This window comes from Lipotes vexillifer, unplaced genomic scaffold, assembly GCF_000442215.2.
Source record: "Lipotes vexillifer unplaced genomic scaffold, Lipotes_vexillifer_v1.1 scaffold36, whole genome shotgun sequence".
Taxonomy (NCBI): Eukaryota; Metazoa; Chordata; class Mammalia; order Artiodactyla; family Lipotidae; genus Lipotes; species Lipotes vexillifer.
Genome location: NW_006792448.1, coordinates 6,415,505 through 6,440,465, shown reverse-complemented (window position 1 = coordinate 6,440,465; position 24,961 = coordinate 6,415,505). Strand labels below are relative to the sequence as shown.

At 42.7% G+C, this 24,961-nt stretch overlaps 1 protein-coding gene across 1 annotated transcript in view; it reads left to right on the top strand.

Moving 5' to 3' along the window:
- The window catches only part of SETBP1 (SET binding protein 1), a 380,749-nt gene that overhangs the window by 190,805 nt on the left and 164,983 nt on the right, over nt 1-24,961 (top strand). Inside the window, exon 3 of the mRNA XM_007465630.1 lies at nt 2,476-2,529. Within this exon, the coding sequence (XP_007465692.1) occupies nt 2,476-2,529 (54 nt within the window). The remainder of the gene's footprint in view (nt 1-2,475; nt 2,530-24,961) is intronic.

The following is a 24,961-nucleotide window of genomic DNA, read 5'->3' as shown; positions in this document are numbered from 1 at the left end:
GGGAAAGAGGATGTAAGATGTAAGTTTTCCAGGGAGGATGAGATAGATCCTAACTTTGCTGAGCAGGGCACATAAGGAATAATAACCAAAAATTCTGCATCTTTATTTCCATTCAAAGTGGATATGGTCATTTCTCAATCCCAAACCACTAACTTGAGGGAATAGTACATATGCTAAGATGCCATGAACACCCTTGTGGTTTATTTTCTGTTGCAGCATCTCAGAACTGGGAAGAACTAGATGTTTGGGGCTTACTTCTTCTGTCTGCCTGGTGAACCTCATGAAAATGCAGTAGAAGAGTCCCTGCCAGCTCGACTTCCAGGGCCTGGAGAGTTTGAGACCTGAGTCCTATACACTAACACATGTCTGCGGCCCTGTTCTTGCAGAGGTCACTCCCATGCCCATACATCACCCTAGCCTGTCTGTCCCTCCTCCCCAGCTCCATCCCAACCTGTGCTTGAATCAGAGGCCCTAAGCCATATTGACAAGTCCTGAAAAGTAGATTGTTGTTACCAATTAAATAAAATAGTGTCTGAAAGGAAGGGTTAGTTAAGGGTCATTCATAGGGACACACATTTTATGTTCTTGCCTGTGGCTTATTTGACTAACAGTCTGGCCCTCATCTTTTTTCCTATGTCACGTCTCCTCAACAGATTATCTCCAGTGTGCCTCCACCAGAGGCATCATGTTAAAGAAGAAAGAGGATAAGCTTTGGGATAATATACTGTTGGATTTAAATCCCAAATATGTGTTCTACCTGTGTGACCTAAAAAAGGTTTTTTAACCTCCATAAGTCTCAATTTTCCCATCCATAAAGTGGAGATACTTTCTATTTCATGAGGGATTTTTGAAGATTAAAAAATAAAAATTCTATAAAGCAGCAACCACTGTGCTGGGCACCCAGGCAATCCTCGATGTATCATGATTCCCTCCCTTCTTCCTTAATGCATGCCACAGCTGGCAGAGAACAGACGCAAAGGGAGCTGTGCTGGGGTTGGTAAACCCCTTTTCCATGTCTTCTCTCCACTGCCGACTTGAAGCGGCTCCCCTCCTTGCCGCCTGTCCATTTTCAAGGCTCAGTTCAAACTCCATCTTATTTCAGCAACCCTACCCTGACCTTCCTTGCCTTACGTTGTTCACAGTTTGACACTAACACCCTACTACACTCTGCTCACGCTGACACATGCATGTCTTACCCTTGGACCAAATTGTATGCTCCTTGAAGGCAGAGATGCTGTATAATTATGTTCAGCCCCCAGTGTCTCGTCAGGTACCCTCACGGCTTGTTGCTTGGCTGTGTGTGCAGTTAGGGGCTGAGCTGGTTCTCTCTTAGGATGGTGTCACCTTTCCAGGCAAATGCCACTTGGGGAATCCTGCCTGCAGGCCTGGGTGTGGGGAGAGAGGTACATTCTCTACCTCCTTCCTGCTCCATCCCAGAGTTTACACACCTTGTGCGTCATTTCTGGCAAAGTCATTGAGAGAAGCTAGGGAGCCCAGGTGAGCTTTTCTGAGGGCTAGAGGCACTACAGCCCAGCGTGACTTCCTCTCTTTCTTGAACCAAACAAAATATTGTTACAGCAAATATGAAATCTTTCATAGTTTTCACAGACGCTCTCCAGGCCTAACAAAGCTAGTAGTCACACACCTTGAATCAAAATAAGCATCTGCCTTTTTTATTCTTTATCCCATTTTCCCAGCATTTTTGAGCAACAATAAAGAACGTGATTATTCTATTAATTTATGATTCCATTGAGTGCTTTCTGGAGAGCATGCAAAAATATTAAAACCTTAACTTTACCCTTTAATATTGATTAAACACAGAGATACAGAAAATACATAACCTGACTCTCCTCATCTAACATTGTGCATAGTAGTTGGAGGCATAAGCTATGAATACCTCAATAACATATAAAATCAAAGGCAATGTACGATAAAGGGAAACTGAGTCATGTGCAGCTGCAGAGAGGAAAGGGTCATTTTCACTGTTCTGAGTTTTAAAAAAGAAGAGGAAGAAAAAGAAGCAACAGCCCTCCCAGAGGAAATGGGCCTTTAACTGTCTCTTTTACTTGTCGTATCACAGAATAATTTGATAGTAGGAAAGAAGTCAGGGACCTTCTCCCTAAGGAAGTGTATGGACTCACACGTAATTTGTACTTACAATCTCAGGGAGTCTGTGGACTTGATGGAGTCCATCCATAGTTCATGATCCCTAACTTAAGACTCTGAAGAATTAGTGGCACCTAGAAAGAAGGTAGGAGAGGGCAGCAGAGATAGTCAGAGATAGAATAGACACAAGGTGAGAAGGCCATTCAGTCCAGGCTCCTATCCCAGAAGCACCGCATTTGCCTTTTGTGATTCTGCTGCTTTAGCTCCAGATCTGGGCTCTGGTAAGTCCATTGCCATCAGTTGTTCTGGGGACACTGTATGCAAACTGTGAGAAGTATCACTAAGGAAGACTCTTTTGTTCTTTTCCAGCTCCTCACAGCCAGTGACCTTGCAGCCAGCGACCTCAAAGGATTTCAGCCACAGGTAAGTTCCACTGATCCTTATGAATTGTGAGCAAACAAAGTTGGCACCAGGGCACAAACCCCCCACCTTGGATTTCCAGCTTCTCTGACTTAAGGAACCAACCTTGACAATGACTTGGTAGTTTGTCCTCTCCCTCTGGCTCCTCCCATCTCATCATGAGCAAAACAACCTCTTTCTGCGTCTTTAATATTTTATAGTACGCAAGAATGTAGACCAAGCTGCTTGGAAAGCGTGGTGGTGGGTGATTCAGCTCAGGAAAGCATTAAACCAAGGAGTTAGAGGGTGAGGTTCTCTCCTGCATTTCTCCTTGTTGGGACAGGGTACTCAAATTTGTGGAATCTTTGTGAGCAAATGCCTTGTAGCCATGGTCTGGCAGCCAGGTTAATCTCAGACTTCTGCAGAGGCAGATGGTTGAGTTTTGCTGGTCTTGGTTAGGAAACAAGCCATTATTATCTCTGGCCAGAATGCTTTTTCGGAGGTCACTATGAGCAAACCACAAGAGGCACAAGAAAGGGCTCTCTGGGGACCTCCCTGGCAGTGGTGAAGATGGAAAATCACCTTCCCTGTCTTTGGAAGGGAGCTTACTGTCTCCACACAAATGCATAACCACCAACACACACACACAACAAATGCACGACAGACACACAAAGTCCTTGTGTTCCCCATGGATCCTAGTACAGATAGAGTGTGTATATGCAAAGATAGGTAAATCCAAGAGCAAGAGCTGAGGTGCTCCATCCCTTCCTCTGTCCCCCTTTCAATAGGAAACGTCCTGTCACTCCCCAACTCAGTGCTGCCCAAGGCCCCACCTGCTGCACCTCTGCAGAGACTCCCAAGGGCAGAGCAGTTAATTTCTAATAACAATAATTCCATATACTTGGGGATATTTTCTTCTTTAAATATGTTTTACATCCAAGAACTCACTGTACTTCTCCCATGTGTGGTGCTGAGACCCCAAGTCCTGGGGAGAAGAGGCCCCAGACCACTCAGAGAGCTAAGAACCAGAATGGGAGTGGAGCAAGAGGCTTGAGGGAGAGAATGAACAAAATAAAGGGCCCCGTTGGTGAGAGTCAAAGATAAATCCATGTACGGTTTGGGGTGTTTTGATCACAGCTTGTTGATCTTTCTGTCAGGATGCAATGAGGTTTTAAAAATAGATAGTAAGGAAGCCTTTTGACAATCCTGAAAAATGACAATTTTTTCAAGTACTTATTCATATAATTCACACAAACTTTCAGGTGATCTCAGGGAATATAAAACAAAAACAAAAGAAAATCAGCATTTACCCATATCCCACCCACCTCCACACATACTCTCACAACGCAGTGGGATAAATATTTATCTCAGCTAAATATTTATTTTTATCTGGAAATTTATAAAAATAAAGGGAAAAAAGGCACTGTGTGATGTTGTTTTGTGGCTTGAAAAGGTTACATAGTGGAGACTGATTTTATGGAAGGGGTGTGTGTGTGTGTGGTTTTGACATTGTTTCTGACTTGATCATATTCTCTCCATGTTTGTTGAGCCACATTTCTAAAGATTTTAGATTTAAAATGAACTATTAAGTTAGATATATTGGAGGTCTGTCCACAACATTTGAGGCCATGATCCTAGAAAGGCAGCTTCCCTGCCCTCCCCACAGATAACCCCGCAGGTGGTTGGTACAGATGGCTCACTCCCCTGCTTCCGTCTGACCTTTCCACATTATTCCATTTGTGTGTCATCCCCGCAAGGCTGGAATATAAATGCATATTTTTCACTTCTCAGGATGTGTGTTCCCGAGGCCAGGAAACCCTGGAACCTTGTGGCTAGAGTGTAGTACCCAGATCAAAAAGTCAGTTCTGCAGTGTTGTTTCTGAATCAAAAAGGCCCTGATGTGTCAACACCTAGTCAACACCACCCTCTCGGGTGCTTTTCCAAAGAGAAACAGAGCACTGCCCACAAGCTTGGGGCTGCCTCCTTCCGGCCCCACTGCACCACATCGTTGGCTTCCGTTGTCATTTTCCCTTCTCTCTTTGGGTTTCAGGTGAAACTGAGCCCCAGGCATCCTGATGTCCACAATCATTCATGGTCATGTTCCCTTCCAGGCACTGTCACTGACTTTCAGGAGAGAACTTGCTGAGGGCCCCTCCCTGGGCTCACTGTCAGTAGGCCTGTCAGCTTTCACACACTCCACATTCACCACTTGCATAGAAAAGTTTTGTCTTTTTTTTTTTCCCTTGAAGCCTGTCCTGCTGCAGCCTCTTAAGGAAAATAGTCATGATTTCCTCCCTAACCTTTGCTGCCCCTCCACTTAGAAAGCGTGGAGAGGGGTGATTGTATGAGGCTGCCCTCTCCTTGTCTCTCTTCTCCTTTCTGCATCCAGATAGAGAAGAGGAGGGTAAGGAGGTGACTATCAGCCTTTCTCCCTGTGATTATTGGTTTGTAAAGACACCATGTTCATTCCTGGAAATAAACACATTACTTTGAAGGTAGAGCCCAATGCTGAGATTCTACGGCCCGTACATTAGCAGTGGGAGTTCTCCCAGGCCAACGAGCTTGGCTTCTGAGCCACACGGGGAGAACTGTCTGACCGGAGGCTATTAGTCTCAGCAGGTTTAAAAATCACAAATGGAAATGCTCCTGAAATTCACACCCAGATCACCCACACTCTTCTCTTCCATTTGGTTCCCCCCCAAACACATCATTCATTTTCCAGCGCCTTGTTCTTTCTGCCTTTAAAGGAATGAACACACTTGAGTCCCCTCTTTTCTTGCCTTCGGATGATTCTAAATGAGGACCCTCATCTCCCTTTGCCAGACCATCTCTCTCCAACCCCAAAAGGAATAAAAAGAGGCACCTCATTCCTTTAGTAGAAGCCCCACAATCGTATGATTTCGTCTTCATTTTATTTATTTTTTCCCCCTCAGTTTAAGAGCTATAAGTGTTCACTAGAGATGTTGGAATGTGTGAAGGTGGTCAAAATGTACAAACTTCTAGTTATAAAATAAATAAGTCCTGGGGGTGTAATGTACAGCATGGTGACTATAGTTAATAGTACTATACTGTATATTTGAAAGTTATTAAAAGAGTAGGTCTTGAAAGTTCTCATCCCGAGAAAAAAATTTGTAATTCTGTGTGGTGATGGATGTTAACTATAAAAATTAACTAAAAAAGAAATTTGGAAAATATAAAAAAGTAAGAAAAAAAATCTCTGCACCCCAGAAATATTTATAATGACATTTTGGGGTATAGTCTTACAATAGTTACTGTACATAGACATACACATCTATGGGATTTTTTAAAAAATTGATAATCATATTTTATATGCTTTTTTTAACCTTCTGTTTTGTTTGTTTGCATGCTTTTCATGTCACTGGAAAATCTTCTAGCAACTGGCTATTTTTGTCCACTTGCTAGTACCATCATTTATTTACCACGCCCCTCTTGCTAGACATTCCATTCCTTTTGCAGGCTGAGCTCTCCAGGAGGAATCCAAGGCAAGTGCTAGATTCTCTGCTCTCATCTAAGATACAAATAGCATCCACGGCTTCTTGGCATTTAGTTCTTCTTTATCTCTCAGTTCCTACAGGCATGTGAAGGTTGCTTAAATTTTGTAGTAAAGTGTCCATGTGTGCCCATAGGCATTTAAGCATCTGCTTACAAGGGCCCAGGTTGGGGATGCTGGGAAGAAATAACTGTAGTGTGGGGCCCAGTCTCAGATGCAAGTTTCACCTGTCCAGCTGCAGTGCTAGGAAAGCAACCCTGAGAAGACCCATCCCCCACAGAGGAGAGCACCCACAAAAGGACTTGGTCCTCACCTGCTTCATAAATGCCTCACTGTCTCAGAGGAGAGAGGATACTTCTTTCAGGAAAAATTGAATTTTACTTCAAGTATGCCTCATGACAGGATTTTGGGAGGCAAGTGTAATAGCTGTTCTATAAAGGGTCGCCATTTTAAAGGAATTTCTAAAATGTCCATTGCTATTATGGCCAAGGGGACATTTGCAGTGAAGGGTAAGAAGAGTACCTCAGAACACAGAAAAACATTTTTCAGTGCGGAGAAAACAGGGCTTTCAGTCACTGAGCTGCCATTTCATTCAAAGGCACCCATGGAGACCTTTATGTGGGGCTCCCTGCTGCACAGACTCTTCCCCAGAATTTTGACAATTCTGGAATGTTCTGCCACTACTATTAGCTTTGTGAACCTGGGGAAGTTACCTAGTGGCTTTAATCCTCATTTTCCTTATCAAGCAAAAAAGCTGTGCAGCTTATCCCACAGATTGTTGTGAGGCTCAAATTGTTGTGAGACAATATTGTGAAAGCAACCTAGCATGATGCCTGCCACACACAGTGAATTCAACTTTTTCTTTTGATAGAAAAGTACAGGTTAAATTATTTAAGAATTGAGAAGGAGAAATTATATCTGTATAGAGCAAGAAGGGAAGTCTTATAGGGAGAGATGTCATTCATTGTACGTGTGCCAGGATAACTGAGAAGGAAGTGAGGCTGTGAACTTACTCCAGGGCAGCGGAAGCCTGGATGAAGACCAAACCAAGGGTGGAGATGCTTGGGTATGGTCTGGAGACTTGGAATGCTTTAATTACTCTGGTTCAGAGGGAGTATGGTGAAGATATAGCTGCAAATTAGGTTGGGACCAAATTGCAGGAGGTCTCCAAAGTCCAGAAAAATAGTTGAGCTTTTTTTTTTTTTAATGAACTATTATTGAAGTTTTCAAACTTATACAAAAGTAGACATGATAGTTTAATAAACCTCCATATATTATTCAACTTTTATTATCTATTATTCAACTTTAATATATTGTTACAAAAGCCTTGATTTGGAGCATTTGCTGATTTCTGTGGTGTAAATATCCCCATGGTGAACAACTTTAAGCTGCCAATGGTTTAACAACCTGTTTGCAAAGTCTTTGACAGCCAGCTTTCCTGAGTTGGTGTGATCGGTTCCCCACGTACCACTGGGCCAGCTTCAGTAATCATTACCATTTGCCAATCTTACTTCATCTATACTCCCAGATACACATATATTTTTTTAATTTTAAATTTGGGGAGACTATTTTTTAAAAATCCCAGTCATCATGTTATTTCACTCATAAATAATTCAGTAAGCTTTTCTAACAAATAAGGGCTTAAAAAATACAATCACAATGCCATTATCACGCCTATAAAAATAACAGTTATTCCATAATATTTTCTAATGCCCAGTCCATGTTCAGATTTCTCTGATTACCTTATCATGGCATTTTACAGTTGATATGTTTGAATAAGGACCCAGATTTTAGATTGTGACATCCATCTGAGGACAGTGTAGCCATTGAAGGTTTGAGGCTGGGGAAGAGTCGCAACTGTGATGCAAGAAGGTTATACCATAGTTAGTAGGTGTGATGAAAAGAAGAGGGGATCCAGTAACAAGCCTGTGCCATTGGTCCATGTGAGACGTAGTAGGGAATGAAACTGGGCTGGGGTCAATGTGGACATATTCCTGAGGGGATGAATGCCAGATAAAGTACGGGGCAGAATCAGTGGACCTGGTAGCTGCTAGGCTGATTGGAGAAATAAGGGGACCATAAACATAAAGGAAGTACAGGTTGAGAAGGTACTGTGTTCATTCCAGGATTAAGTGTGATTGTCGCCCAGTGTTCAAAGGAGGGGGACTTTGTCACCCCTGAAAGAACCCTTACTCCATTTTCCTCAGGCCCCACAATCAGTTCTACTCATAGACCATCAGGGGATTAAACCATCTGCAAAATATCCTGGGCTCCACGAGTCCTAACCCAGAAATTTTTAATGCAGGCATGAAATCCCTGAGTTCCCAGGTTGCTTGTTCTTGCAGGGTTGATAGTGTCCTTCAGAACAGAATCCCCATTGTCTGATTCTGCTCCCATGCACACCAGCTGCCTACAGGCTCAGAGTCAACAGTCGTAAAGATGGAAAAGGAAGCTCGGGATTTTCCAGAGCACCCAGCCCCTGTTGGACTCAGCAGGAGTTGGTATTACTACATGTCCACACGGCCTTTGATTGAGTGTACATATGCCAAAGACTTACTAAAAGTGAACTGAATGCCGGAAAGTGTTCTTTGAACTTTACATTTATTCATCATTTAATCCTTACAAACCTCTGTGAAATCAGTAATAATATTATTTTCATTTTAAACGTAATCACAGAGACGTTAAGGTCACAAAGCCCATAAGTGGCAGAATTAGGATTTGAACCCAGGCAGTCTGGCTCCAACACCTGTGTTCTTTACCTCTTATGCTATGACACCTTGAGGTAGAGCTTATCACTATTGTTAAGATAATTCAAACCCAACGTGACCACTGATAAGACCAGGGCAAGCAGCCTCAGCTTCACTTTTGTGTATTATATTGAGTTTTCTTGATCTCAGCCTGTTCAAGGAAAAGCAATTCATCTATCTCAGAGTAAGAGAGGGAACTATTGTGGAGCATTTTGCATCCTTCCATCTTGGCAAAGCATTTCTGTTGTTCTCATCCCCTTGCTTCCCCAGTTCCCAAATGGAGAGTTGTGGTAGTTGTTGTCCCTTCTACAGAGGAAACCCAGTTGAGGCAGAGGTAGGTGGTGTAGTCTCCCATCTAAGACACACAACAATGAGAAGACAGGTTGGCTTGTTTTGAACTCGCCCTATAGTATCTACTTTGCCATTTTGGGAAGAACCACCCTAAAGCAAAACAGTGTATAAGGAAGTCCCACTATCAGTGCTTACTTACTCCTTTCATTTGAGAATTGAAAGAACAAGACAGAACACCTAGAGTAGCGGTTCTCAACCTTGACTGCAGATGGGATTATTGAGGGAGCTTATGAAAACTACAGGAGCCCAGGCTCAACCCCACTGAGTTAGTCTGGGTGGAGTCCAGAAGCTCCAGGTGTTTTCAGAAGCTCCCCAGAATCTAAATCAGCCTCCTCATTTTCTAGATAAAGACTGAGGCACAGAGGTAGTCTTGAAGAGGAGAGAAAATAAAAGACCCCACATTCCAGTGGCTTCTACCCTGTGTCGGGAATGTGCCATGAGCTTCACTTGCCCCTGGTGACTAAACCCACAGCAACCTTCTATCAGACAGCTTACTTCTTCCCCTTTCACTGAGGAAGAAAACGGGATCCAGGCAGAGGATGTATGGCTAAGCAGGGATTCTATAAAGCCTACACCTGTGCCCACCGCCTGCTATTTCCACTCAACAGTTGAGATTTGTCCAGTATTTTAACCTAGCTAGTGATGGTGTTGGGTTTATGACCTCCTCTACTTGCTACCTAGACATTCTGGACTCGAAGACACATACAGAAAGGCCCAGCTTTCCAACGCTGCCCCAAGAGAGAATGCGTGTGGTTGGCTGGTGCATCGCATCCCCTGACTTAAGGAGCGAGGTTGATCCCATGCGTCCTCCTTGCTTAGGGTCCTGCTTAGTAAACTCACACCTTTTTCTCAAGGCCTTTATTCAGGCTTGCCCTCTGCCTCTTGCCATGCATCTTTGCTCTCTGATTCAGTGCGATTCGGAGCATGGACTGCAGACTAGAGCTGGCCTGTCAAGTGTATGTTACTGGTCCACAATGAGATGCATCTAAAAACAGAGTGTTTAGAAACTTTTATGGCAACTTGATATTTCCATGATATCCGAGCATGTGATCATTTTCCTACTAATTTATCTTTGTAGTATTTTACCAAAGTAACTATACAGAAATATGGGTTGGGAAAAAGAAAAACATGTCATCATTCCCCAAAAATTGCAGATGCAGTTTCCTGGTTTTATCAAAAGGGTAGGATCTCGATTCTTGGTTTTTTTGCCTTCTTCTATGAGCTTACGAGACTATGTTTGTATTGTGAATAATGTTCCCCCTCAAAAAAATGGCTCCACCCATAAAGGTGTTTTTCTGGCTACTTGTGGGATACCTACATAAAACATGGATCTTTCCCCATAATTCCTAAGGCAACCTACTTTATTCTGCTTACCTAACATGGACATCTGTGACAATAGTAGAGTACTTTAAACAAAAACATTTGTTCACATGCATACATATACTTTGCACTAAAACCCAAACTGACATTATTACTTTTCTTACATGAGATCAGCCTCTTCGTACTACAGGTATATCTTTTTTGCACTGCCTGCCTTGACAGTGTTTATAGCAGATTTTTTTTTTTTTTCTAAACCAATATTGGCATTTAGTCCTGAAGAGAGAAGTTCTCCAGGTGTTTCCAGACTGTCTGGCATTTCAGTGGAATATTCTGAAGTCTTAGTCAGTTCTAAATCTCTTTAGACTTTAATGAATATTTTGTTTCTCCCAAGATGTTCTGACCACCTGAGGGCCGCGTGCAGATGAGTCCAAATAAAAACAGACCTAATGTGCAGAAATTCACATGCAGGAAAATTGCTGGTTGGCAGGTGGGTGTTGGGAGAAGAAGGGCTTCCTCATATGCAGAAAGATTTTTCTCCTTTATCAAAGGAATCAGTGTAAGTTATCCCTGCCAGCATATTCAAATATGATTTAGCCTCAAAACCTGATTTAAACTCAATTTTTCAGAATAGAAGTATAAACAGAGTGAGGCCAACCAGTGATGATTAACTTTGAATGTCATTCTCTTCTCTTTCAAAGACAGTTTTCACCTGAAACAAAAACAAAAGCAAACCAAAATGCTTAGCAGCAAGGGTGTAGAGTTAGATGATCTCTGTGACCCCTTGAGACACAAAATGTTTAATTACACTTTGACTTCCTCCACTGACTTCATGTTTCTAGTTTTCTATTCTTGTTTTTCTCTTCCGTCCTTCTGGTAAAGTGGCTTCAATTTAAGTTTCTTAAAAATCATCCTGTAATTCTGCTCACTTGAGGCTTGGGGTCATTGATGTTTTGTGATATATCTCAAGTATCTGTGTTTATTAGTGGATTGAGTTACAGATTTCCCTGTCTAAATTTTAATGTGATGCATCACTTTGTTCTATACATTTTTAGGGCTAGGAATGACTCACATGCAGAAAATACAAATTCACAGACCACCTTTAGGACTTGAAAGGAGGTATTTTCTTCAAAATCCCTTTAGCAGGATAGTTCTAAACCTGCCTAACGAGGAGAAAGGCCCACCTCTCCAACAAATAAGCACACTCACTTTTTACTTTTAAGTTCTTTCCAACCCTACTGTCTGCCTCACATTTCATTGGCCTCCTACCTATCTACCCAGCCCCTTTCTGACCATCTTGTACCAGACCAAAGGGGTCTATTGAGAGGCATCAGGAGACCCACACAAGAGAGGGGCCCCTCGTAGTGGAACAGCTTGCAGACCTCAAGCGGCATCTTCCAGCCATCTGTCTACTTGTGTTTGGAGCCTGCATCAAGTCTGCAGACAGCCTCCACCACAGCATTCTGATATGTCCCCGGTAAAGACCATCCCCTCCCCCTTCTCTAGTTCTGTACATGATCTTCCTTCTGCATCACTCGCTTCTTAAAAATGTGTATCACAGCCTCTGACAGAACCATGTTGCCAACATGTGTCCCAAGCCAATGATTCATGAGACAGAAAAACTTTACGTGATGTTGTTGTAATCTTTATTACTATAAATAGTAAAAATTGATGCTTATTTAGGAATACAACATGAATCTCTCTCACCCTTCTGTATCCAGTAACTAGCACAGAGAACATTTCCCATTACTTTATCATTTAGTAGTTGAAATCACAGGTCTGCCCTGTATTAGCTGTGTGGCCCCCATTTAGTATTTAATGTGTATGTGGCTCAGATACTGTTTTAGTGAAAGAAGGATACCTGTTCCATGGGATTTTGAGGAAGACTAAATAGATAGGCCCACAAAACAGTATCTGGTATCTGCTAAGCACTCCATACAGCACACACTCCATATGTGCTGTAGTTCTTATTATTCTTGTAAGTTACATACTGAAATTGAACCTGGACCACTGCAGCAGACTTCAGAACACAAATTGCAGCTTCCCAAGACAGTATAATTAGAATTTGGGATTACCAATGAAGAAGAAAACATAAAAAACAAACAAAAAATCTAGATCTTGCCTGATGTTTTCACTAGTTTGTTTATGACACTTGCCAATCAAAGTGAGCAGTGGTAGACAGCCCGGCCCTGTGAGAATGACCCTACAAGAGGAAGGAGGAAGACAGGATGAATGGGATGGATAAGGGACAGATAGGAACTGTTTGGCGGGGACATGAGAACACCCAGAAAGAAGTGCCTTTGTTGCTTGCTTCTTTCCCTTACCACCTGTGGCACTTTCCCATGGAGGAGGACTAGCTAGAAAGTGTTCAAAATCAGCCATCCCCAACCTTTTTGGCACCAGGGACTGGTTTCGTGGAAGACAATTTTTCCACAGACCGGAGAGGGCAGGATGGTTTTGGGATGATTGAAGCGCACTACATTTATTGTGCACTTTATTTCTATTATTATTACATTGTAATATATAATGAAATAATTATGCAACTCACCATAATGCAGAATCAGTGGGATCCCTGAGCTTGTTTTCACTTGGCACTCACTGATAAGGTTTTGATATGAGTCTGCAAGCAATTGATTTATTATGGTCTCTGTGCAGTCAAACCTGTCTGCTAATGATAATCTGTATTTGCAGCCACTCCCCAGCGCCAGCTAGCATCACTGCCTCAGCTCCACCTCATATAGTCAGGTGTTAGATTCTCATAGGGTGTGCACAACCTAGATCCCTCACACGCGCAGTTCACAGTAGGGTTCACGCTCCTATAAGAATCTAATGCAGCTGCTGATCTGACAGGAGGCGGAGCTCAGGCGGTAATGCGAGCCATGGGGAGTAAATACAGATGAAGCATCGCTCACTTGCCCACCACTCACCTCCTGCTCTGCGGCCTGGTTCCTAACAGGCCACCGGTACCAGGGTTGGGGACCTCTGTTCAAAATGACTTTAAACAAATGCATCAAGAGCTTTTTCAACCACCAGAGCATTGCCTCATCTGAACCAACTCCCTTTGGTCTAGTGATCCTCGGCATAATTCTGGACATCTACTTCAGCTCCAACCCTGTAAAAGAATCACAGGCACAATGATTTATTGCCCAGAAAAATCAGTGAGGAATTATACCAAAGTGCATTTGGATGGGTGCTGTTCAGGGAGACTGTGTTAGGGCTTGAGGACTTTGGGGGGATTTTATATGATGACTTTCATATCCATAAATTCAGTTGTTTCTATATTAAAGATGAGATAGCTGATTCAAGGAGCATATGGGTTCTGGAGTCCGTGGGCTGTCAGATGGAGGTGGCACCTGCAGAAGGGAGCCGTCCTGGCTGCAGGACGCTTGTCTCCAGTAAGCAGTCCATTGTCAACATGCTGACAGGGCAAGTAGCTTGCTGATGGGAATGAGAGGTCTGTACCCAGATGCGAGCCTTGTTTGTACTGTGAGAAAACACAGCTGGCTAAATTTGGCTTTCTTACTCTTCATCTGGTTAGGAACAGAAATGCCAAAGTGGAGAATGGAGGGATAAGATGAGCATTGTGTAAAAACATAAAGAATCTGTGTACAAAAAGTAGATGCTCAATGAATATTTGTAGAACCCATTCTAGGGATGCATGCATATCAGAAGTAAAAATAGATCCCGCAAAAAAAAATGCATGTATCCAAATTCTGATATTTCTTTAATGCCTCTGGCTTTGTGGTTATGATAAAGATAGCTTCTATTACTTGTCTTATTTTTGGAGCTAATGAATTTTGTGAGCCTTTTTTTAGGACAAGCAAATCTTTGGAGCTTTGCATGCCTTACACCATTATTTAATGGTATAGCAGGAGCATCCAGGTACCTCTGGAATTGGTACTAGAAATACACAGCTTTGAATTAAATCAGTTTGACTCACCCACCTCCGACCTATTGCATTATTGACATCTTGTGAAAGGTGACTAAGGCATAGGGTCTTGAGAGAAGTGGGAAGAGTGCTGAAAAAAGAACTGTCTGTGAAATCTCAGCCTGCAGGCATCTGGAGAGACAGCGTGTTTCATTCTTGATAAACTCCAGCAGAAAAGAGCAATCAGCTAAACGAGAGCTGGACAAATTAAATGGCTGAGTATTATTTCAAACGGGAGCTCGGGCAGCATCAGAAATTCCCCATCAGCTGTAATAACGCCAATTACTTTGCTAACTGCAGATTCCATCATGATGCGTTTCGTGCAATCAGGCATAGGACTCTTACAGGGGCCTGATGGGTTTTGTTTACTCCGAATGTGCATTTGTAGAGAATCTTTTGCGCCCAAAGGCTTAGAGCTCTGAGCATCTTCTTCTCGGTCCAGACTCATCCACAGCTGAGGGAGATTATCTCTGAGATGGAGGCGGGAGCAGGCTGGGCAGGCTGGACCCAATGCGTCTCTCACTGGAGAATGCCTGGGATTTAAGTACAAAGAGAACAGCTGGGTGTGGTAGTTCTTAGTGAATGTGGCAATCTCTAGAAAACCTCTCTGTCCGTTACCCAACTAGTAAATAAATACGTATCTCTGATTATGAGCGAAGCTTCTTGGCACATCGGAGCGTTGGACAGATCACCTTAAACAGTAATAGCAAACAGAAGCTCTGGGAGGAAAGACGGCGCCAAGAGTTCATTAAGCCTTAAATACTGACAAATGGGGGTGCAGGGCTTTCATTGTCTCCCTTTGAGAATCATTTGGCTGGATGTCAAACAGCTCGTTTCAAATATGGGAAGACATTGTAAGAGAGAAAGATATCCCTCCTCCTCCCAATATTTTAGCAGGGGAAATAAAATTTGGAGAGTCTACAGGAACATTCATTTTCTGTTTACATTTGGCTCCGTAGAAATTAATGGGTTTGTGGCTCCAGCTACTCTGAGGAGTGAGTTGTGATTCTCCATTTACACACCCACTTGAGGAAGGCGCTAATCATGGGGGTTTACCATGCACTTCGGCCTGATTGACAGCTGGAGTGGAAGCTGTATCTGTGGCTGCTGGGGTGCAGAAGAAGAGCTAAAGGCTGATTTGATTCCATTTGTGCTGAGCTGTCATCTGAGGCCAGAGCCTGGAGGAGAATGGGAAGCTATTCTCTTCCCTCTGCTTTGTGACAGGCAACCTGTGTGTCATTTTATTTTTTAACCTGCCTCTTCCTCCTTCATGCCTATGATAAAGGCCCCTTTGCCTAGGGAAGAAAGGATTCTCCTGAATTCAAAGGCAGCTGCCAGTGCCTCCGAGTGAGTGGCTCATCTGCTCTCCAAGCCCTCCCTCTCCCAGCTGCTGCCCAGGGCTCCCAGCCCACGAGACCAGCATCGGGGCAGGTCCTACTATAGGTGGGAAGGCAGCCGTAAGATCAGGTGGGAACAGAGGACATATCTATAGGATACCAGTTAGTGTGGCAGGGCTCATGCCTCCAAGATCATTCATTCCAGGAGTGTGTGTATGCACGCACACACACGTGAGCATGTACATGTGTTTGTTTCCCCTAAAAGAGGTACTTCAACTAGTGTATTTGGTTTGACACCAGCCTTTCTGCAGGTGGCAGCTGTTCAGATAACGTTCTTGGCTCTCTGATAAGAGGCAGAACTTGTCTCCTGCAAATCCCCGGCGACAGAAACAGCCCTTCGAAATCACGAGATAACATATGAAGCATTAAATGGAGGTGAGGGCATCAAATCATGCCACGTGTACTCAGCATCAGCAACTCCACAACCAATGGCAAAGAGAGCTGCCATGTCTGGCCTCCTCATCAGCATGACTTGTAAAGTATTCAGGGATCTCCTTGTTTGTGGGGCAAGTCATTTGTTCACATGTGAACTCAGAGGACAGTTCTGGCTTGGTGACACAGCCTCCACTGTGAGCAGTGTGTTCCAAGATGCATTCATCAAAATCAGTCTCAGTGGGGTGTGGTCCTGTGTCTGAGCCCTTGAGACAGGGCCAGCCTCAGATGCACTAACATAGCTCAGCTGTGAAAATAAACTCTCTTGCAGCAAATACTCTTCTCCCATATTCCTCTATAATATACTTTTTAAAAAATATATGCCGTAAGCAATCCAACGTTTTAAGAAACTGGGCCCTTGTACCAATCTTAGTGATTCCACTTTCCTTAAATATATGTCAGTCTAGATCCGCTAGTTAGGATATCTGCCGACATATTAATACATCTCTACTAGGTGCAGGACACCTACCAAAAGGCCAGAGAAACCTTTTTAAAAGACACTTCATTCCTTGTACTTGTGTAATGAATAGGGTCATGCTCTAAGCCCATATACAGGATGTGAAACAATAAAATCACCTGATATTTATGTAGCAGTTTTATATACCTTCTTATACCTGGTGAGCACCAGAAACATGTGAAATAGGTAACTCCATTTTACAGAAGAAAAAAGTAGAGACTGAGGCAGATTAAATGATTTGCTCAAAGTCCTCAGCTGTTTAGTGATCAAGTGGTAAAAGGGATTCACCAGGACTCTAAAACCACATTCCCCCTTTGTTCTTTGCCGTCTTGTCCACAGATGTAAGACAACAGGGTAGCTGGTATTGTGTACTGGTGACATTTCTGTATAGAAGAGATTTAGAATTTCTGCTAAACTAAATGTTCACCAAAGGAAATCTAGAACCAATGCTAGTTAGTTGAGGGAGACAGATTTCCAGTTTATTTAGAAAGACTTTCCCAGCAACAGAAGGCACTTACCCCATGTGCCTAGTTAGCACCCAATCTCTGGATACTTATGAGCAGAAGGAAAGGCAGTACAGCAGAGGGGTTTCGTCAGGTGCAGGTACAGGTACAAGACCTGAGACTGAACATTTGCTAGCTTTGTGACTTTGTTCAGGTTAGATAACCTCTCTGAGTCTTGGTTTTCTCATGCATACAATGGAGAGAGCAATACTCACCTCACCTGGTGTAAGATTGATTAAGTACGTATGTAAGGGACTGAACACTTTGCCTGGAACAAAGCACTTTCTCAGTAAGTGTTTGGCATTTCTCTAAGCCATTGCATGCCATGTGTCTCCTCTTTCCCGGCCACCCTGTCCAAGCAAACGCTCTCTGTACCAGGTGAGGAAAGTCGGCCCAGCAGTCCTTCCAGTGGCAGCACTGGGGCCCAGATGCTGTGGTCCCCACTCACAGGTCTGGGTCCAGCATCTTATTAAACTCACTTTAGATTTAGAAACCAGAAGAAGGTCATTGGAACAGGAATCCCCAGCAACTCTGAGTAATTCACAAGTATGTCATTTGGGAAATAGGTTTTATGTTTGCCAAAAGATGATACATGGAAAATGTGTCACTGAAGATACTCTTGTTCAAATAAAACTTCTTTCAGTCCATTATGCTAGACCCTGCTGGCATCTTGAAGAGGCCTTTCCAAAAATAAATGCCCTGGGTAATCCGAGTCTCTGAGTATGTCATGAGCTCAATGCCTAGGTGTGTGTCTCAACTTCTTTATGGCCTCAGATGACAGATGAGCACAAGTGGGGTCAAATCAGCCTTAGCTCTTTGTCTGCACCCCCAGCTGTTTCAGATACAGGTTCCACTCCAGCTGTCGGTCAGGCCATGTGTCTCAGTTTCTTTATGTACAAATGGAGGGCTGTGCTTGAATGATGCCTAAAAAGTCTTCCAGCTCTAGTATTTTATCCTTTTCCATTCCATCCCATTCCTGTAGACATCAGACTTCTAGAGGCTGTAAAGAATATAAATGAAGGTTTTTAAAGAACAGGCATAGCTCTTCCATAGCTTACTGCTAAGGCCACTGACTACTTAAATCTTTATTTACTCTGTCCAAGTTGTTCCTCAACCTACTTGGATCAAAGCCTTCCCATTTCATTTTTTGACACTTGCATATTTTTTCTAGTTGGATACTATACTTTCATATTCATATGTAGAAGTAGTTTTAATTTAAAATAAAAAGAGTGCCTGGAATCTGTAGCCCTTGGTTCTACCCAGATGCCTTCTGCAGGAAGCACCCTGTCACCTTTCAGGTGTATCCAATTCCTCTTAAAAACTTTAGCACCCATCAGAAATACAGAGGAAACCCCATCTTTGGGAGTTTCATTAGCTTGTTAACCACTTCACCTTTTGAAAGATTACTGGACTGTACTTTTTATTATTATTAATAAGTAAAAGGAAGCCAACTATCCTATTTGATGCCACACATAAATGACAGCTTTCTAAAGCCCCCCCAAAAGCTTCCGATTGAGCTCCTCCAAAGTGACCTTCTAATTCCTGGTGAAGGATCTTCTCATGCTGAACTTAGCAGAGGCCCTGGCTTGCAGTGGGCCATCAGGAATACTTGCTGAATGAATGAATGAATTGGTGAATGAGTGAGTAGTATTACTATCTGGTATTTGGGAAGAACTTGGAGCTTGAGGTCACATGGAATTGGGTCTGAATTTTGATCTTCCTTTTAGTAGGTGCATGATCTTGAGAAAATTCCTTAACTTTTTTTCCTTTGTCAAGTGGGGACATGAGCTCCCTTTAAGTGTTACTAGAAGGATTAGAAATGATCGATGTAAGTGCCTGATATGTGGGGGGTGCCTGTTAAAAGAAGGCTTTTTTAACTCTCCTGCCTCATGCAGTGCTGGTGCCCAGTGGGCCTTTAGGAAGTGTTTGATGACTGAAGAGAGCCTAGCACCATTCATCAGAGGCCACAAGTCATCCACACACATAGATGACACCTCCTTCATCTACTGAGCTGCTGTTCTCAGCTGGGAAAGTCCCCAGTCCCCTTGTTGGCACATAGGTCCGGCCAACCAGTTGTGTACAGCTCTCTGTAGCTATTCTGAGCATGAACAAAATTACCTGGGGATTCTTTTCTTGACAGGACTAGAGACTTCTGCTCTTAGGGAAGAAAAAGCAGTTCTGATAATGAGATGACAGAGCAGAGGGCTTTTCCCTGTTCTCAGCTAGGGCTCAAGTGGTGGAGAAGCAGGCCAGAATGTGCAAAGGCCAAGACCAAGGACTGTGGCAGGTCTTCAGGATGAGAGAGGAGCAAGCACCAGCTAGGATCAGTTATTCTAGGGTGAGCATTGAGGCTGGGTAAAATTCTAGGGCCACTGACCACAGAAGGCACAGGCAGAAAATACAATGAGCCAGTGGCCAACTATGTTCCACGATGCCCACGGCTTATCCAAGCAGGGGCAGGACAGGAGGATGTCAAAGGTCTTAGCAGATGTGATCAAACAAAGGTCACATGAAGGAGAGGCAGCAGGACATCTGATCACAGATACCAGGAAGCCAGGCCCCCAAATGCAAGGGATCAGTTGTGTGAAGGTAGGGTACTGAGGTGCGAGACAATAGAGCCAAAGGAGAACCCATTTGGACAAACAAATCATTTTTTGGGCTCAACTTACACATTAGAGGAGCATTCAGGCTCCATGCCTGATGAAAGGCAACCCAAACCCCTTCCTTGGTGGAGTCGTTCAGAGTGCTGGTTCTACTCTGTGCCAGGGAAGGTGATCCATTTCTACACCAAGCTCCCAGTGAGGCAAGTTATGTAGGCTGAGCCTGCAGCCAACGCTCTTCAGGTGGTGAGAAGTAGAGCTAAGGAAACTCAAACCAAGGGTTTCATCCCCTTGTGAGCCACTTAGCTCTGCCTGTGTGAAGATGAAGTCTTAGAAGCTCATCAGATGTTACAAATAGTTCACTTTTAGAGCACACTCAGGGGTTGTGTTCAGGTCAGTGCTTGGAGGAGCCCTTTTACAGGATCCCAAGAAATGGAATTTTGAAGCTGATACTGTTCTCTCTATTCTTTAGCAAGATTTATCTTCCCTGAAACCTTATGAATCGCATTGGCTCCAAAAGGAATAGGCTTCCCATTGGTGCAAAATATGTTATATAGCAGATAAAGGAGCTTTGTGCTTTTATTAAAACGGTGACAATCAGCCTGTTCATTTCCTCAGACTTACCTTGTCTACTCAAGGCCTAATGCCCCTCTATTATGTTTATCCCTTGTGGGGACTTACATGAGCAGTGACTGTCATTGACATGGCCACTGAAGATTAATAATGTCGATGCCACTGAGAGCTTACCCAGGGGTTTGGAGCATAGCAACTGAAGGATAGTAAATTGGAGGTAGAAGAAAAAGGCCCCAAAAAAGAGGGTCTCGAAATAGTTGACAACCAATCCTTCCTGGGAGTCAAGTTAGCTGACTGCTTTAGTTTAAATACCTCCTTGAAGATGTAGAGATGGCCTCATCTCTGTCCCCAGTGGTACCCACCCATTCTCTCCCAAAGGTGTAACACCCCTGATCACTCATCAGCAAGTGGAAGTTTCTCTCTCACATACTTTTTTTCTCTTCCTGCTTTATTGAGATATAATTGACATTTAGCACTGTGTAAATTTAAGGTGTACAGCATAGTGATCTGACTTACATACATCATGAAATGATGACCACAGTAAGTTTAGTGAACATCCATCATCTCATATAGATGCAACATTAAAGAAATAGAAAAAAATATTTTTTCTTGTGATGAGAACTCTTAGGATTTACTCAGTTAACAACTTTTAGATGTAATATAGAGCAGTGTTCATTATCTTTATCATGTGGTACATTACATCCCTAGTACTATTTATCTTATAACTGGAAGTCTGTACCTTTTGACCACCTTCATCCAATTCCCCATCCCACCCCCCCACCTTTGATAACCGCAAATCTGATCTCTTTTTCTACATGTTTGTTTGTTTGCTTGTTTGTTTTTGAAGTATTAATATAATTGACCTACAACACTATGTTAGTTCCTGTTACACAACATAGTAATTTAATCTCTCATACTTTTTTATTCTAGAAGAATAACAGCAAACTGATTTCATTTGCCTTTGCTTGAAAGTTGAATACCTTTCTTAATCAACTTTTTTCTCCTGTTTATTGTAAAGCCACACCCCTCCCACCTTTTTTCTCTTCAGCATTTCAAAACAGAGGTAAACAATTTTGCTGATGCTTTTAGGATTTCTCTGATTCTTTGATTAATTTCCAGGGACAACAATAGGCCTCTGTGGCTTTAAGAATGTTCTGTTTTCTTGCCAAACTAGGGGGGAAGAATCGAAAGAGGAAGTTAACTTTGTACTAGATGTTCATTCTTTCTCTAAAAGTTTAAGAGCTATCATCAGAGCCTTATTTATTGTCCCTACTCAAGCCTGTCCTAAGAACCAATAAACAGTTAAAAACAACGTGATCAGTTAGCTTAGACTACTTTGATTCCCTATGGGGCTCAGTTTTGCCCCAGCCAGATGGTGAGTGTACACTACACCAGAGTCATAAGAAATACCATTTCTAGATGTTCAAGTCACCATCCACCAAGCATTGCCAAGGGGGTGGCAACAGTGTCTCCAGACATGAATATACTGACTCTCCACTTAAAAGAGCTAAAATGAGAGTCTCACTTGTTACATTCTGCTGTGAGGGTCTTAGCAGATACCTAAATTAAGCTGTTGCGATGGGGCCTTTTGATAGGCAGTTAACCCAGGATAGATTTCATAGTCTTATGCCTACATACACATAGAAGGGACAGATAAAAGTCATGGTAAATTTAGATGTTGATAATTCATTGCCATCTATGTGGAGAAGCCCCATTCCACAGCTTTGACAAATAACTGACCATTGGAAATTCTTATGAAACTCTAATTTCTCTCAAAATATTTTCCCTTTTCATTGGATAGTTTAATTTTCCCCAGCATTTAATGGAGGATTTGTTTTTTGTGTTCTTATTCCAGTAGTGGTAAATCGTTATGTGTAAAAAGCAGGATGAGAACACCTGTGTAAAACTTAGAGGGGCTATTAATTCTTTATGTTACTAGGTCTTCTACTTTCTGGGTTTTTCTCCATCTAAGAGGTCATTCTGTTTCTCTCTACCTGACGAGGAAACTTTATCAAGATGGGGAGGCCACTTCCACAGGAATTTTGTTAAAGGGCAAAGGTGGAACATTCTGAGATGTTTGTGTAGGTCCTGTTAAAATTATATATTATCGAGTTATTATTAGAACAAATCTTCCCATTTTTCTTTAATTCTTTGATTTAGGGGATCCCCCAAGGTAGCCTAAGCCTGTAGCTGGCAGAAGAAATGGAAAGGGATGACCTATAGACTATAACTTATCCACCTCATCTTACATTTGTTAGTGCTTTTTTGCTTAAAAAGTAATTTCCAAATGACTGTTGTGTTTAATTTTCACATCAAACCTGTGGCCTAGTCAGGACGATTACTTTTATCCAAATTGTAACTCTAAGGAACTGAGAATCAAGAGATTTGAATGATTTGCCTGAGCTCCCAGTGTTAGTAAGTGGCCACACTGGCTTGGAATTTACATGGGTCTTCTGATTCCAAGTCTAGGATTCTTGGCAAACACAAAACGCTAAAACGTTTGACAAGAAGCAGCACATCAATAGAAATGAAATAAAACAAAAGCACTGTAAACACTCATATATTTGATCATCTATGTTTAATCCACATTTTATCACACATATTGTCAGCAAATTTAATTAAGTGCCTGCTGTTTGTAAGGCATTCAAGGAAACTGGTTTGAGAAATAGACCTTCAGTTGAATGGAGTCTTGATTTATTATTTTTCTTTCCTTAGACTTAGTTCTCAGGTAGAAACGTTCAATTCCACTGTATTTTCTTTACAGATGTGAACAGAATCTTACATTATGGGGAATACCCAGTGGCCTACCAGGTCACAAGGTATACAGAAGCAGAGCAGAACGAGTTATCTTGAAGATGGAGCAATTTTTTTTTTTTTTTTTTTTTTTTTTTTTTGCGTTACGCGGCCCTCTCACCGTTGTGGCCTCTCCCGTTGCGGAGCACAGGCTCCAGACGCGCAGGCTCAGCGGCCATGGCTCACGGGCCCAGCCGCTCCACGGTATGTGGGATCTTCCCGGACTGGGGCACGAACCCGTGTCCCCTGCATTGGCAGGTGGACTCTCAACCACTGTGGCACCAGGGAAGCCCGTAGATGGAGCAATTTTGATGGAGAAGGGAGAATGAGCTGAGAGAATTTATAGCAAATACGTATTATCTAGTCTGGGCCAGAAACCATGGCATACTTTTTATATTCCAGTATAATCCTGGGTCTCCTGGAGGAGAGATAGACATTAATACTGGGACCAGAGACAGACACTAAACAAGTCAGCACACATATAGTTTTAATTGCACTACTTCCTGCCATGTACATCATCATCCTTTTTCCTCTTAATCCTTTCCTCCCTACCTGTCTTCCTCTTCCCCATCCAGACACCTCTGAGCATAAGCAAGAGTGGGACAGTTTGGGCTTCATTATAGCCCAGCCTTGGCTTAAGTGGAAGTCAGATAGTAATGAGGCTCTGCTCTAGCCACGGTTTCTAAAATCATCATGAGTGGGTTTATTCCACCGAAGGAGCCAGGGTTGCTATAACTGTACAGTTAACGCAGGCTGCAGGTGCCCTCTTCCTGAGAAAAACGATGTGTTTGAGGCCTCAGTGATCCCAGTTGGCTGTAAATATTTATCAGGTTTCCTAGACCGTTGCTTAGGCTTCCATTTCCCCTTTCCCTGTTTATCTGACCGATTCCGAGTCCTACTTCAGAAATGCCAGGACCTCTTGTTTCTGTGTAAGTGGACGCATATTTTTCTTCTTTAGGTTACATGTCTTTTCACAGAGATTCTTGTCTTAGATGTCTTGAGATGGGAACTGTAAAAGACATTATTTTTGAACATTTGAACATTACTTTTCATTTTCTCAAAGGCGTTTACACATGATTGACAGACATATTAATCAAACCCACCTACGAGATGAGAAACCCAGACTCAGAGCTGAGGGAAGGAGGAGGAGCCCTGGGTGCTCTAGTGTGAGGAGAAAGTGTAGAAATTAAGCTCAAGTGTCTCATACAATGAATCCTGAATAATCCTTTTACGTTCAAACATTTTGACAGTTTTTAGGCATGAGAGGGAGTGAGGAGTTTACAAGGAGCCCAAATTATCTCCGAATTGTTTGTTTGCTATTAAAGGGATAAAAGAAAACATAACAAACTCCTGGCTTTTCACTGTAGACAAGAAGTTGTGTTGCACAAAGATGTAGCTGTTTTGTCAGTGGGGAGTTACATGGCTGCCCAAATGTTGCTTGAATCAGGAACTTTAGGACTAGTCATGTGTAGGAATTAAGGATGGGAAGCAGAATGCCTTCTGGAGGACTTACAAGGCTTTCTAGGTGGTGCAGACAGGTGCAGCCAGCACTGAAATAATGACACTGCATATGTGCCTGGCTTTAGGCCTTTTAAAGCCCATTCATATGTGTCATCATGTAGAATTTTAGCTCTAAAGAGGCTCTATCTGACTTGATCTTGCTACTAATTCAAGAATTCAATTAAGCATACTACTAGGCCATCTCATCTCTGCTTGAATGTTTCCTGTGAAGGAGAGCTTCTCTTGGACCAGGCAACTTATTTTGTGGCTAGACAGCTTTTACTGTTTGGAAATTAGAGTTCAAATCTATTTCACTGAAACTTCTATCTACTGGTTTTATCGTAACC